The following is a 15,882-nucleotide window of genomic DNA, read 5'->3' on the forward strand; positions in this document are numbered from 1 at the left end:
GGAGAGGAGGGCCCTGCCCGCGGCCGTGCTGGAGGCGCTGCGCCCGGCCCCGCCCCACAGGTGAGCAGAGGGGGGAGGGGCTGAGGCTGTGGTCTTGCTCCCAGGCAGGTGGGCGGGGGGCTCTTGGAGGAAAGGGGCATTGGTGGAGCAAGGGGCTGGGCCCCTGAACTGGAGCCACCAGAACCTGACCTGCTGGAGGTTGCAAGCATTGGTGTCTGGGGCTGTTGCCCTGGGTGTGCCAGAAATGAGGCAGATCCCCCCCGCCCCCCCTAGTCCAAGGAAGAGGCAGCCTGAAGCATCAGTTGCCTTGGGGAGAAACTTGGGCTCTGGGGGTGACCCCACATTTGGGCTTGTGACCTAGGTATTGAGAGAGAACCTAGGGTCAGTTTTCTGGGCTCTGGGCCTGAGGACCACCAACAGGCATGATGGTTCAAAGGTCTTGATTTGCTTGGGCAAAAAGGGCCTGCTACGAGCTGCTACGAGCTGCTGCTGGTAGAGCCGGGTGCGCCCCCCTTGGTGCAGGGCAGGGGGATGTCACTGCCAGCTGGAAGAAGCTCCCTGCTGTCACCCAGCAGTAGGTGCAGGCTTTCTGTGGGCTGTAACCACTGCCTTCCCAGGCAGCATGCGCCGTGCTAGCACAGCAGCTGCGTGGAACATGTAGATGTGCCCTTGCTCTGGGTCTTGGTGGTGATGTCGGCTGGGGTCTGCTGCCCGAAATAGCAGCAGAGCAAGGTAATTGCAGACTGGGGGTGGACAACCCTCAGGTGCCACAAGGGGTACACAATCGCAGGTGCCACAAGGGGTACAGGCAGCTCGTGTATGTGACATTTGGCAGGTAGGAGTGGGGACTGGCAGCGCAGCACCACATGGGGCAGGGAGCAGAAAGGAGAGCCACAAATCTGGCAGGGAGAACAGGGGAGGAAGCAACAGATCAGCCTGGAAGCACAAGGCAGGGAGCAGAAAGAGCAGCAGGTTGGGCCAGGGAAGGGGGTTGCAGCAGTATCTGGGAAGGATGCAGGGTTAATTTGCAGCATGTCTGCCTAAATGTTTTTCCCTAGTGCTGTGGACAAAGGCATAGACTTGCGTGGTCTCTAGAATGGCTGGGGGGGGGTATCTTTCTAAGCTTAAAACAACTTTTCTAAGCAATTTCCACATTTCCTTCTTAGTGAAAACCAAGAGTCGGACTTGACTAATGAAGGTAAGTTGCAACATTCTGCTTGACATTCAGTGCCTCTGGGGTTGTATTAGGTCTATATTGTTAGACCTGGTGGCAAGGAGCTTCTTTGGGAAAGCCAACCTCCAGGACAGCAAAATTGGATCTCCACTAATGCTCTGTTGCCAGCTAGGAGACAACTCAGCCTGCTGATGGTGTTAGCACTGATTCCTGTCCTTCGTTTGAAGAGGCTGGCTATGCAGCTGCTTGATTTAAAAGGTTCCATGTGTCTCAAGGAGGAGCTTGTACTGCTCCTGCTTAGGTGAAGTGGCGCTGATTTGTAGTTTGTAAACAAACATTCTCCTAATATAACATGCCTTTATAAATGCACTGCCTTGATTTTTGGAGCAGGAAGCCTGTGATCCTATTGGTTGTACCACATGTGAGTGGCACTGGGGTAGGGGTTGGGGAATGGATGTGAAATGTTTTCAGCCCATCAACTGTGAAAACAAAATCCAGGGCCTCTGCAATCCCAGGAATATTTATAATCTAGTTTGGATCTTTAATTCTCTAAAAATTAAAGAGGATGACCATGTGCTAAACCTCTTTGGACTAAACTTACCTCCTTTCTCTTTTTCTTGCTCTCTCTTTTTTTTTTTTTTAACTGTATTAAAGGATAGCCCTGCTTATGGCTTCATTTCTTACTTAACTACAGCAAATTTGTATACTGATCCAGGGAGAGAGTTTGCACATTCTGTGACCAAGCCATAACATCTCTCCTTCTTGTTACGTGATTTTACATGGCTGCTGCAAAGTTAAATTAATCTCTTTTCCCTGCACAATTGTAGCCTCTCTCAAGGCAGCAGATATATTAGGACTTTTGAGTTGCTACTTCTAAAAATGCCTGTTTGGTTCAACTAAGGACCTGGGGTTTTTTGTTTTGCTTGTCCATTGTTGTTGCCACCCCTCCCCCACCCCCTGCCACCAAGAACTGGTACGGTCAGTTTTACTTTTTCATTTTGTACCTTTTACCTACCTACAGGTTGACAGCAATGTGTGGATGTAACTTCTTTACATTTTTTATATTTAAATATCTGTTTAGGCAGAAAAGAAGATGGGTCTGACAATGGGATTGAAGAGTGTGCCCCAGGAGAGGACAGTAAAGATGAAACAGTGACCACTGGGTATGGTGTTAAGTAGTTTTTTTTTCTGTGTAGAAAAGCTCTTGGGACTAAAATCATTAAAAGAGAAACCCTTCACTTTACTTCTATCCAGCAATCTTTATCCAGTACTTCACATCTTACTTGGGGTCAGATTATCCTTGGTGACAGCAACAGAAAAGCTTCTGTTGTATTTGTGTGGACTTTTGGCATCTTGTTTCTTATTCCTGGATTCCTGTGTGCACTCAGTCATTGCTTTCCTCCTTCAGCCCATGAATGCCAGCAAAGGCCCCCTTTGACATAACGGCAAGGTCTCATCTCCTGTAAATGCGAACAATTCTTCATTTTCAACCCCTGGAGAAACATAGGCCTGAAGATCTGGAATCTGTGTACGGAGTCCTTAGATCATTTTAAGGAGAAAAAATGAGGATGGCTGCAAGGGAGCTAAGGCTCCGAGTGGGTGCATAAGCGTTAGCAGCTGTGTGAACCAGAGCACCGAAGGGTGCAGACTGTAATGGAGGGAAAAAATCTTTGAAAGAAAAGAGAATCCCACAGAATATGTGAAATTCTGAAAATGCAGTCTCAGTATGGTACTGGTGACCTGGGTCAGAAAGTGGATTACTATATTTTCTTGCACATAGCCCACATCTCTGTTCCTCCAAAACTACCTGGTGAAAATGCAGGTGCGTATTGTAGGCAAGAGAGGATTCCCATGGGTCTGAAAATGTGGAGACGTTGGCAACATTAACTGCCATGGCTGCACCTCTCCTGCCACCAACATGCTAGATGCAGGATCAGACTTGATTTGTGGCCCCAGACCTGGTGCGCAGGGTCAGCCCTGCCATGCAGCCCCAGACTCAGTGTGCAGGGCTGGCAGCAGGATCAGTCGCAGTTCCCTAGCTGCTGCTACTCAATCTGCTACTTAGACTTTTTTCCCCTTAAGCTGCTTTCTGAAATCAAGGTGCATATTAATATACAAGGATGTGCCGTATGCAAGAAAATAGAGTTATCTTGGCTGCAATGGACTTCCAAAGTGATTCTGTAAATGCATAAGACTCATTTTCTGCCATCTCAATCTAAATGAAGAGATGCACATGTAGGCAAATTATTAATATAAGCTTTAACATGAAATAACAAAACAAAATATTTCTAGCAAATGAAGCTGAACAATATTGTTACAGCGCTGGCATTTGGTTTAGAAACCACTGAAAATATTGATTGTGCAAACAAAATATTGGTTGCTACATATACTATTTGGGGCTTGAAAATAAGCTTTGGTTTTGTGTTTTTCTTTTAACCTTTTATTGAACTAGGTTGAAGGAAGGCTATTCAGCTGTGTGCTTAAAAGGCCAGGATCTAACTAGCTGGCACCAACAAAAAGCTAAAGACTTCATACAGAATCATCTCTATGGACCAGGCACCAGCCGAACAACTGGTAATGAGACTCCTTTTGGTCTGATTCTGGCTGTTCTTAATTGACCTCTACTTACAAACTGAGCAGCTCCCTTTTTCTGTTCCATTTCAGCAAACCAGTTCTTCTCTCTTGCAAACAAGAGAAGTCAGGTGAAAAAAGCTGCAATTCAGTTTGTGAAGAAATCCTGGGGTAAGTGCACTATGCTTCAGTCATGTTGCTAGTTCCTCATCTATTTCTGCTGTTTTGGTTTTGAGTAAATCTAGTTTTATGTGCAAACAGGTGGTAAGGTAGAACCATTTACCTTACAGCAAATCTTTGTAAAATCTGACCTGAATTAGTGCTACTGCAACTGTAGATGACTTGTTAATGTCCTGATGTGTATATACAAGGTATGGATTCTAGTCGCCACTATGAAGTGTGCTATATTATGAATCTGTATCAGATATCTCTTGAGGGCATATTCACTTTGCTGATGGGGCCTGCAAGACCAGGGTAAATGGAGAACCTTTAACTTGAATTGCTGTATTTTTGGACAGATAAAGATGCCAGGGGGCAGTTATCTTTTGCTTTTTCCCACCTGAAAATCAGCAATCAAATAATAAAAACCTGTCAAAGGAGTTTGGAAATGACTGGCCAGGATACAGCTGGCGGGAGAGAGAGATATGAAATGCTGGGCAAAGTTTCATAGCAGGGAGAAAAGATCAATGATGAGCTGCCTCTGAAGAGATATGAGCCCCAAAAGGCTTACGGGGAGAGATGCTGAAGGATGCTTGCATTCAAGAAGTTGCCTAAGGCACTGGGGTTTTTTCATGCTTTAAGGATAAGAACTGGCATGTACACTGTTTTTTTTACACTTTCATGTTGCCTGTGAAGAGTTGAAATAAATGCGCTTATTCAGCCCTGTAAAACAAGCAGGCTATGGTGGCCCTCTCCAAATGCAGCCAAGAGCAGAACTATTTAAGCTGTTGGATGAAGCTACCAAAAGAACAAATGAATATAAACCGGCCACAAATGAACTTAGGCTGAAAAAGCAATTTCTAACTGTCTGAGGCACAAAACAGTCCACCAGCGAGAGTAACGAAGCATGAGAACTAGTTTTAAGATGGTGTGTGATTTGTTTATGAAATGGGCTATAATGTGTCGTTGCTTGCGATAGTGTGGACCTGTGAAGAGCCTTTTAGTGAGATTCTGGGGTTGGGGAGTCTGTATCGGTCATCTGGAACAGGCAGTTGACCCAGGCTTCTGCCTATCAGGAGTGGGCAGATAGAGGGTCTATACCCTGAGCTTATACTTAGAGAGCTCAAGAGAATGCCTGGACTGTGGTCAGATTCCAGCAGCCTATACACCAGCCCCCACCCCCCAACAGCCTGGGCAAGAGTGAACATGCCCATCTCAGACTTAAAGTCCATAGGCATATACAAAAGACCCTGCAAAAGTATTGTTTGCCTTTTACCTGGAACACCACTTGTATGATATTACTCCAGCATTTAATGCATGAGTGTAAGTGCCTAGAATTATTCCCTTTTGAAACATTTCATTCATCAAAATTTAGACAGGAGTAATGATTATTTCAAACTAAAACGTTCAAAAATTAGTGCCTAAAGTGGACCTCAGGACCTAACTTTGAACTCATACTACTTTTAGTCAACAAATGCTGACACAGGAGTATAAATTAATTCAAGTATTCCCCTCTGCTTGATTTATGTCAATTTAATATAGCAGAAAAAGTAGTGTTCTGAGACCACAGAATTTATGAGCCAACTGGGAATGAATAAGGCCCTGAATTTGTCTTCTGAAATAGGCAGGGATTTCCAGGTGAACATAGAATGTTGTGCAGTAAGAAAAAACTGTTACAACAGCTAGCAAATGAGGACAAAAACTACTCAGACATTTAACACTAGACAAGCAGCTTGCTCTTTATCCATAGTGATAGATGAGGTAAGATACACTTTTATATAGCCTAACCTAACTGAGGACAGAATGGCTTAGGAGTAGGTGTTAAAACAATAACAGAAGCTGTATCGGTGCCATATTTTATTCTAGGCATGTTGTATACAAGCAAATATGTACCTTGTTTTGAAAGGCAGACAGTTACTTATTCCAAAGAGAAATCTTCTGAGTAGCAGTAGGTAGGGAGCTGAGCCTGCTCATTGTTCTGCCCCATGTAAGCTGCATGCAGATTTTGCCTTACCAGCAAAAGCCAAAATAGAAATATGCTAAAGAGTTTCTTACATAACACACTGCAATTTCCAGCTGCTGGTTTTAAGGAAAGAGGTGTGCACTGTATGCAAGAGAATATGGCATAACAGTATTGGTCATTGAGTGATTTGAGTTGCTAGTGAAATAGAGGAACCTACTAAAAGACAAACTCCTTACAAAGAACAGGCAAGTATTTTCTTGCTCTGTTTAGAGACTGTTTTCAAATACACAACAGCAAATGTCATAACTTGGCTATGCATGAAGGTGATGGCTGAACACTGTTCATCCTCATGCTCCATTTTGTCATCTTTCAGGAGCAGAAAAAAAACAAAGAGCCCAGCGGTTCAAAAAACACCGGATTTCAAAATTGGAAACTGCAACATGAAACAGGAAGTGCTGGCTTCATTTAAAGTGAAAGCCTTCAAGAAACCTTTGGAAACTTGTCTATTATTTGCTAGGAACCCTGTTGACATCAATAAAATATTAGTGTTGTACAGTTGCATTCTTTCTTTTGTTGCTTTTGCAATGAAGGATGTCTGCCTTGAAGATTAATGGACACATCCAGTAGAAGCAACCTCAGCCAGTGACTGACATATTGCAATTCCCTGTTGCACACAGTATGGAGAAGCAAAAGTTAGAAGCCAAAATGTGCGTTGACACTGACACCACTGTTAACACACGGTGTATTCCTTTGTGCATTAAAAAAGGAAGTGTTTACATTGTTTTTTGTAACAAATGTCTGAAATAATCATCTTTATCTGGTTGCATTTCACTTGGATACTTGTTAAAAAGTGGGGTTATCTGAAAAATGCACCTGCCACTATAAGCTGGTGTGTTCTGGGTTGAGGGTCTTGTTTAAGTTGGGGGGGCAGGTTTTCAACCAGGATACAGACTGTGTTGTCCTAACCAGCAACTTGAAGCTGCTCTGAGAACTGCAACTATACAGTTTTCTCTGTTACTTCGAGAGTCTTCTCTGTTCCAGCACAGCCTAGAAGTCCAGAGGCAGAAAGATTAAAGGAGCTTTACTTCCAGGTATCTTCAACCACAGGAGCAAGAGTAGAGATAATCAAAAGATAAGGAAGTAGTAAACTCTTCAGTCATAACTGCTTTTATAGATGGGATTATTTTACATATAGACTGACCATACGGAAATTCCAAATACCCAGGATGTGTTCCCTGCCCTGTCCTCCCCAGGCTCAAGCCAGTGGGGGCAAGGCTGCAGGGAGTGATGCCTGCCTGCCTACCTACCTGCAAGGCACTCCATCATGCTCCAACTCCCAGCCAGACTGTGCCCCATGCCCCTAACGCTGCTGGAGACCCCATTCCCTCCCATAATTCAAACCCTGGCACCAGTTATGCAAGAACAGCCACATGTAAAACCAACTTCTAGTATCCAGAAGGGATGTGAAAGAGTAAGTTAAGTTTCTGGTCCCAGTCAGACCACTGCTTTCAACCTCAAAACAGACTGACTTAATTTCCTTTCAGTATCAGTTTGATCTGGAGCTTGACCCCCATCTTCTCACCAATTTTTAACTCTTCTGGCTGTTTAAGATGGCTTATGCCTCCCACACTCCAGTTTTTAACAGATCTCTGTTAACATGCCCTGCCGTCATCTCTGACCTTTAGTGTGAGTGCTTATTTAGAGAACTGCAAAGATTTTTCAGTGAGAACTTTTGTCCATCAATCACAGCCAGAAGCAGCCCAGCTTGTCCAAACAAAAAACACTTGGAAGCAGGCAGTATTTTGTTCACTAGAAAGCAACTTTTGCTTGATCTAAGTGATGTATTAAAATGAGCTAGAAGTTAATGCTAATTTGTTTTCAAGATAGAACAAAATAGAAGGTAATGTAGCATACGAAGCCATGCTACAAATATATATTTCTATATATAAGTAGAAGTAAGTTTTTAATGACTAATTATGATATCACTACGTTTTATTGCAATATAGTACTATTTAAGCACTTTTAAAAATGCAAGGTGTACAAAGATTAAATTAAGACTGTAAATTGACTAAATATTTGGTTTTTATATAAATAGGTCATAACCACACTGTGCTGACATGTAATACTGTTATAATACAACAGTTAAACTGGTGAGTCTACAACAGAAGCTTTCTGTAGTTAAACAAGGAAACAGAGTTGAAAAACCATGTTAAAACAAAAACTACTAAGATCAACAGGTTGGGATTGTAAGTAGCAACAAACATATTCACTCAGCTCCTGAGTATTTCAAGTTTTACAGTACACATTAAAAAATATTTCTTCCCATCAACACTATATATCCAAACCATCAGATGTTTATGCATTTTGCAAATTACACTGATTGAACTATGTAATAATGGGGGTGGAGGCTGGCAAGTCATCTTGCTTGACGTTTACACCCACATGCTAATACATCCACAACATTTTCTAGTCTTCTGCCCCACTGCAAAGCAGTAGGATTTTTGGTTTGTTTTGGACAATCATGTAAAGGGTTTGTAATTGACAATCTGGATGTCTGATGTTAAAATCCATGAAATTTAACTCTTAGTTCTCTAAGAGGTTTAAAGATGGAAATTTTCTCCTAACACTAAGTTAGAAATCATTTGCATCATGCTGTAAACTAGGAAGCAACGTAAAGCGACAGACCTCTCCTTAGTACATAATTAAAAATCCAAATTCCAGTCCGCAGAGCTGGTCTACTTCCACGTTGAATATTCACCACAATAAGTTTCCGATCTTCAAATGCATAGCTAATGTAAATAGTCTTCCACTGTGGCAAATGCACAGGATCCAATTCCTGATCGGGCCATCAGTCCTAGACACTGTGAAGCCTGTCCCATTGCTAGGGCAAGTGGTGGTTGCTTTGGCAGATTGTGGGTCTCTGAAAAAAAAGATTTGTACATAAAGAGTTGAAGCAGGTGACTATATTCTTGAAATAAGGGGCCTGAAAAACATACGTTTAGAGCAGGCAACTCCTGACACGTGCGCCAAAGCGTAGCATGCAAAGGCATTTTGCTTGGCACTCAGAGAAAGTTGTGGCAGCACAGCCCCTGCCCAAGGATCAGACCCCTCACAGCTCCCGTCATGCCAACATCTTGCAAGTCAAGGTTGCAGGTGTTTTTGGTGCTCTGCCCAAAAATGTTGCCCACCCCTGGTCTACAGTTTGAACGTTCTTTAAACTATCTTCCCTTTGAAGCACCCAGAATCTGTTGGCGTTGGAGATGGGACTGAGTACCAAGAATGAAACCGACATCACTGGAACAGATCACCGATCCATCTAGTTTTGTCGTGGTCCCTTCAGCTATGTACCATCCTAAGCTTCCAAAACTAATAGATTAGGCAAGTTTTGTATGCACACCAATTAAAATGACCTAAAAATTCACCCCAATTAATTTTGAAAGACAAAAAGTACAAGATTAATTTCCAGGTTTAAGTAGTTGGAGAAAAAGACACCACTGAAAGTGACTATTTTGACAACTACGGTTTTCTCTCTCACGCACACAATTTAATCACAGAAAATGGGGCTGGAGGTAACAAGTCATTCAGTCCAGCTGCTTACTCAAGGCTGCAGCATCCCTGCCTAAGGCATCTTGGACAAGTTTTTGCCCAGCCTACAAGTAAGCTTCCAGTGATGGAGGTTCTAGTCTCTAGGTCAGTGATTTTCAACCAGGGTGTGAATGCACCCTGTGATGCCTCGTGACCCTTTCAGGGGTAGTGCAGTGGTCTTTGAGTTCTTTGCAAAAGACAAATTGCTGTATTTTTGTACAGTGAAAGACAAAGGAAAAAACAACTGAAAACTAAAAGCTGGCATTTTCTGAGGAGTGCCTTGAGTCTAAGAAGGTTAAGAACCACTGCTCTAGGTATCCTATTGCTCCAGGTGCTGAACCAGCCTTATAGTTAGGAAGTTCTTTCTGTAGTCTAACCTAAGCACCAGGACAGCTGTAGTATCTCAAGTGCTTCAAACCCCTTGCAGTGACATACATGCCCTCTGAAGCACTTCAAAAATGAACCTGTAGGAAGTGATTGCTATTTAGAAGTGCTTCAAAAAGGGAAGCATTTCCTGTTACATGTGCACATGCTGCAGTATAACAGGTGAGGGATCGGTCCTCCAGCATCCCATTGTGCTCTGCTCTCTCTGCCCCTTCCCTCAAGTAAAAATTCTTATATGTGCTCCAGTCTCCCAGAGCACTTGTACACATGCACTCTTGCTCCCCACTGGAAAGGGAGAAGGGCAATTACAAAAGAAGTCACTGATGGTCTGCTCTGCTTTATATTTGAAACAATTAACCTCCTGGACCCTCCTTTGTGTACGGTTCCTGATAGGTCTCATTTGCAATTAATTTTGCCATTAAATTCTGCCACGTTACCAGTAAATGGTTCCTCCAACAGGTTTTTTCACATAGATACAACATTACAGCACCACACTAATAGCCGGAAACAAGTTGAATTCAGTGATGAGGAAGAACATATCCAGTACTGTCTCATCAGAGCTGCACTCGTATGAAGAATGAGAAGACATTCAGACTCCAACAGCATGAGTCTATCATGAGCCACTACTCTTTTACCTTCTGCTGTTTCTTTTCTAGAGCTCTGTCTGCAGGTTCACTTAGTCTGCACTTTGAGTTGTCAATATGCCACTTCACATTAGTCTTTCAAAGAATCAAATTTACAGATTTTGTGTTGGTTTATTTCAGTTCCTTCTATTAACAGAGAAGTCACTTAGCTGTAAGGGCTGCAGAAGAGCTAGTCCTTTGCAATGAGTCTTGGAAATGCACACACCTAAATAAACATGTTAGTACAAAGCCAGGAAGCCTTACCTAGTATTGCACTATTAAGAACAGAGCACACAGGTTCTCTCTGAATTGGATCAAGCTGGTTCCCAACTGGACTGCTCCACGGATCCGAGTATGCAAGTAAACTGAAGGCATCCTGTTGAAAGATTACTGTTCAGTGGTTTGTGTTTCAAGTTCCCTCCTAGTACAAACTAAGGCTAATTATCTTCCCTTCTTTTTGATCTAGAACTGGATTTGAAGAAAGTGTTATTTTGGCTGCGTAAAAAGATGACAGTATTGAAAGCAAACGATGGCAGGAGTGTAGAAAAGGTTAAAACTTTACACTAGAAAGAAAGAAGCTATTTGATCTGCAGTGGGCAAGCTAGCTAAGCTGGTTAAGTAGACTCCATAATGGATCTTCAGAAGTCACATGTAACCAGTTCCTCCATTCATTTAGGGTTTGTTTTTTTTAAAGACATCTCTTCCCCCCTCCCCCCAAATGCCTAATGCTCTCTACCTATCCAAAGAGCATTGATACTTAAATCATACTCTTCAGGCATCTCTACCATTTCCAGACACCCTTTTTGTTCTGCTGCTTCGCTGCCCTACTGTAACCAGCCCTAATACAGTTAACACATTTAAAGCAATTTATTGAAAGAAGCTATTTGATCTGCAGTGGACACCGGGCAGAAGATGCAAGCTACAACTTGTACTCTTCATTCTGTACCTTTTATAGAAAGGCAGCGTTCAAACATTTGTCAAAATTGCCTAGCAGCAAAATCACTTGCTGCCCACAAGCTAAAGCAGCTGGCTGTTTGGAGTAGTTGGTCTTGGCTCTCCTCTTTTTCACAAAAATAGCAAACAAAACTTGAGCAAAAACCTACCTGGCTTTGTAGCCTGCTGTCAGAGTCTTACATTCAGAAGTGCAAGTACAGAAGGGAAACGTCAACGTACCTTCAGCATCTTCTTATTCGCTGTGTTTTTGCCGCATTCTCGCCTTAGCTGCTCACTCATTGCTTGCAATTCTCTTCCAAAATGGATCATTCTTTCAATGGCTGCTTGACTGCCCCCACAAAGCTGACGTCTTAACTGGCTTGAATCAACTTCTGCAAGAACAACAAACCACCATCAGTAATGCTGTTTGGCTGCAAAAACCTAGAGCACTAAATTTATTATCAGTTAATTCTGTGGTATTCCCAGAGGAAACCAATTTAGAATTAGGATTATTGGCAAAATGTGGCTGCTGTATAGCATACAGCCAGGAAGCCAATTCAAATCAAGTTGCATTAGTTTAAGAACTGATGTTAACAGCACAAAACTTTGTCCAGATGCTCCTACCAGTTTATCTTGCTGTTTGGTAAATGGAATTTGATACGCTAAACTAAGCCAGGTCAAAGTCAGAGTCTAACCAGGGTTTTCCACTGGTTGTAACACAAATTCAGTTAAACTGATGCAAATTCAGCTGCTTACTAGACTATAGAGTAGATGGTAACAGAAAAGCCCAGATGCCTTTTTAATTCCTTGGCACTGCGCTGTGCATTTTTCAAGCATTTAACATTAGCACCTAGCATCACAAACCCTGAAATGCCAAACCTCTCTTTAACAGATCAGACAAAATTATGTAGTTGATACTGGAATTTAGGATTATTTCTAAACATTCTGTATCGCTCCATAAATATTAGGAATCTGTATGACCATTCAGAAAGAGAGAAAGATATTAAACCCAGGTTCAATTCCAGACTTTCAGGTGACAAAATGGGTTCTGGCTGAAGTCTTGTGTTGGGGGAGGGGAGCTTTGTAAAGCAGTATTAAATTTCTAGTTACAGCTTTCTACTTTCAGTAATTTTCATCAGGAGGCTGTTAGTGCACTTTATAAAATTAATCAACTCTTTAACATATTTGTCCAATAGGTATGATCCTCAATTTGCCTTTTTTTTTTTTTTTTAAAGACATAAACCCAAGGTTCAAGAGAAATTAACAGATTTTATCTTTGGATATAAAACCATCCTTTATGGCCTGCGCTTAACATGTCATTCATAACAGCTGTTTAGTACTTTTTAAAGTAGCACCTAACCTAGAAATAGTCAATTCACTAGAGGTAGCTTGGGTAATTAAGCACAAGCCTTATTAGAACAGATCGCTGCCTACTTCAGCCACATTTTCATATTCACAAAACACTAAGGCACGTTCAATGAATCAGACATGGTAAAGTAGTTCTCAAACTGTGGGGTGTAAAGTATTCTGGAGGAGTCACATTTCTTTTATAGAGGTTGAAGCGCCCACGAGTCTCCAAGCAGTGTTGTTTCTTGCCAGCTGCAGCCCAGTCTAGGACTCCGTTTTTCAGAGGCTGAAAACAATTGCATTAAAAAAAGCAGCAACTCTGCGTGCTGTGCAGCTGCTTCATGTCTGTCACAGCCAGCCTCTGTGGGAAAGGCTGCAAGAAAGTAAAGATGTGGGGATTTTTTTCTATCAGAGAAACCAGACCTTGTTATCATCATCCAGTTTCAGAAATGTAACACACAGGGCAATGCTACGGGAATTCAGATCATCTTCACTTGGGCCTGGGAACAGAAGCTCTGGGTTGACTTGAACAGCAGTTTACTGGGAAAGCTGAGGAACAGCCGTAACAAACACTCAGACCGTGGAAAAGTTTTGCATTAGTGATACGCTCGTCTCAGCCATCAATCAACTGGTCTGTTTAAGCAAAAGTCTTGCCTCCACAACAGGTGGGTCAGCAAACACAAGGAACCCATGGTCAAGCTGGACTTTTTCCTTTCATCTCACTAGCAATAAAAATTGCTGGGCAAAGTTATAGACTGTTTGCATCTGTGTAGCCCTGACTGCTTCCTGTCTAGTTGTACAGGTCCACTTACTTCATCCTCCAATTGAAATTCAGAGCGCTATTCCTTCTAGCTGTGCTAGCTCCAACAACTGGTTAAAAACTCATTTGTCATTAAAAGTCAGCAGGTTGTGTGTGATATAGAGGCTTCTTAAGAAGGCAGGGCTACACGAAGGCAAATGTGGAATATGAAGTTTCTTTAGCAGAAAGCAGAAACAAATTACTCTTATTCCTAGCTATCTCCACTGAAAATGACTTACACAGACTTTTGCCCAGTACTTTGGGCTCCTTGATACCAGCCATTCTAGACTGTCTGTTACTAATCAACTGGTATCAAATGGTCAAGGCACTACTGCTAACCTAAATGAACTAATGAAAGAAAGCACAGTGGTTTTCACCCAAAACCATATGCTTGGAAGTGGGTATATTTAAACATATCTATGTTCTACACCTCCACTTGTTTTCACATTAACTTCAAGCCAGATCAGCAAAGCAGTCACGATGCTCACACAATACTAGCGAAATACAGTTAAGATTTCAGTTACACCCCTAGTTTTCAATTTGGGAAGCATTGCAAGTAAAAACATAACCTTGTTGCCATCACTTAATAAAAATGTAAGAAATATCACTGCAGACCCATTTCTGTGTCACATTCTTCCATTTCGTGATCATGTTTAGAACTACCATTTAGGAAGCCATTGGATGATGTCTCTGCAACCCCATTGGAGTAGTGCTCTGTTTCCATGTCTACATCATTGCTGAGAAAAGGGAAGAGAAATACATTATCATCAAAATGACTCAAGTTTTCTTTGCAACTTTGCAACCTTATAAGAATTCTTCGCCTTGCCAAGTAAAAGCATATTTTAAGCCACGTGACTGCAGATTGGTTCTGGCTTGTGCGCACACTTGCCAGTGTCTGGAGCCGCTCCAGGAACCAGATCCAAATAAAGGTGGGCAAGGAAGGAAGTCAGGGTGGGCGGAGAGGGTAGGAAGAGCACAGACCTAGGGCAGAGGCAAGCAGCTGACCTTTCCCAGCCCTGGGGCTGAGTTCTGAACGTGAACAGACATTCTTTTGATCGGACTAACCCATTCCCAATCTAATATAGTGTGTTTCCTCAAGTGAACTAAATTAGATGAGGCCAGCCATTTTTTGCCTGATCTAACCTCCCCAAATGTCTGTACAAAATCGGCAAGCACACTCATTGGGTCACAGTGTAATAGCAAACCGTAATACAGTCACTTACTGTGAACACATATGAAATGCACCAAGTTAACAGCTAACAGGCTGAGAGGTTTAAAAACAAATTTACAATTGTATTTACATGTTTATAGCTGTACTTTGAATGAATGTCTGCATATTAAGAATTTCAGTGTAGGCTGTACACTTGGACATGTGGCAGGAAGTGCCCTTTCACTGCTACTGAGACAGTACACTTCCCAATTCTCTACTTCATTTATTCTGTGTGTATATTTATATAATTACACACATTTAAAAGGCAAAACAAGCATGAAGCCTACTTCAAGAATGCCAGCTTTAGGCAAATAATGCTGTTCTTTCAACAAGTCTGAATCCAGAGATTACTCATGCAGGCTGGAGAGCAGTACCAGAATAAAAGCAAAGCAAAGGGGAAAAAAGACTAAAAAATCCATTCTCCCAAAAGCAAGCACTGAATCCACAAAGAAATGCTAAAAAAAAAAAAAAGTGTTCAGAAAACATGAAGCACATGACTGCATGACAGATCTCTGCTCACAAAACTAGAAAAAAGCACTCTTTGAAAACTGCACATGCTCTGCTTGAATAGGCCTGAATGGCTTCCAGGACCAAAGCCTTAGCCAAACAGTAACAGCATATTCCAGCTCATTGTAACTTCAGTTGTGAAGATCACCATGTAACAAAATACAGCCTCTTTTTATTTTATTTATACACCTTCATCCATTTTAGGGCTAGAGAAAGATCCAGGTTACAAATTCCCAGTTTATTCCTAAAGAATACTCCGATCAGAAAGAAGAAAAACACAACCCTACTGTGAATGGAGTACAGTATAGCCAATAAGCTTCCTACATCTTACAAGATGCCCCCAAAAGTTGGCTAAGTTCACCAAGCCCTGTAGCAGTCAGTTTCTAAGAAAGTTACTCAACCCTCCCCCCTTGACACAAAAAAAGGGTTGAAAAATGCATTTTTTTCCCAAGTTCAACTTAAAATCTCAATAAGAAGGTATTGAAACCAGAGGGACATTTTTTTGGGTTCCAGAGGACCCACTATTAATCCAGAGTCGGCGAGAAATGGTTTTGGCTGTAATATTCTCATCTGACATGGGGTATTAGATTTGAGAGAGCAAGTATCCAGATTTTGAAGGGGGGGGGG

General features: G+C 42.2%; 2 protein-coding genes across 4 annotated transcripts in view; one reads left to right on the top strand and one right to left on the bottom strand.

Moving 5' to 3' along the window:
• The window catches only part of NOL7 (nucleolar protein 7), a 7,280-nt gene extending 637 nt beyond the window's left edge, over positions 1–6,643 (top strand). Inside the window, exons 2-7 of the mRNA XM_006027257.3 lie at positions 5–60; positions 1,167–1,198; positions 2,256–2,337; positions 3,627–3,748; positions 3,839–3,916; positions 6,241–6,643. Coding sequence (XP_006027319.2) covers positions 5–60; positions 1,167–1,198; positions 2,256–2,337; positions 3,627–3,748; positions 3,839–3,916; positions 6,241–6,311 — 441 coding nt within the window. The 3' untranslated portion in view covers positions 6,312–6,643. The remainder of the gene's footprint in view (positions 1–4; positions 61–1,166; positions 1,199–2,255; positions 2,338–3,626; positions 3,749–3,838; positions 3,917–6,240) is intronic.
• A 1,175-nt stretch (positions 6,644–7,818) lies between these two features.
• The window catches only part of RANBP9 (RAN binding protein 9), a 75,480-nt gene continuing 67,416 nt past the window's right edge, over positions 7,819–15,882 (bottom strand). For 2 of the 3 annotated variants that reach the window (XM_006027248.3, XM_025208442.1), the window contains exons 12-15: positions 14,154–14,275; positions 11,633–11,784; positions 10,724–10,835; positions 7,819–8,787 (exon numbers count right to left, since the gene is read on the bottom strand). In XM_006027248.3, coding sequence (XP_006027310.1) covers positions 8,657–8,787; positions 10,724–10,835; positions 11,633–11,784; positions 14,154–14,275 — 517 coding nt within the window. In that variant the 3' untranslated portion in view covers positions 7,819–8,656. The remainder of the gene's footprint in view (positions 8,788–10,723; positions 10,836–11,632; positions 11,785–14,153; positions 14,276–15,882) is intronic. The other variant, XM_025208441.1, reaches the window with a different exon arrangement.

Source organism: Alligator sinensis, unplaced genomic scaffold (assembly GCF_000455745.1).
Source record: "Alligator sinensis unplaced genomic scaffold, ASM45574v1 scaffold928_1, whole genome shotgun sequence".
NCBI lineage: Eukaryota > Metazoa > Chordata > Crocodylia > Alligatoridae > Alligator > Alligator sinensis.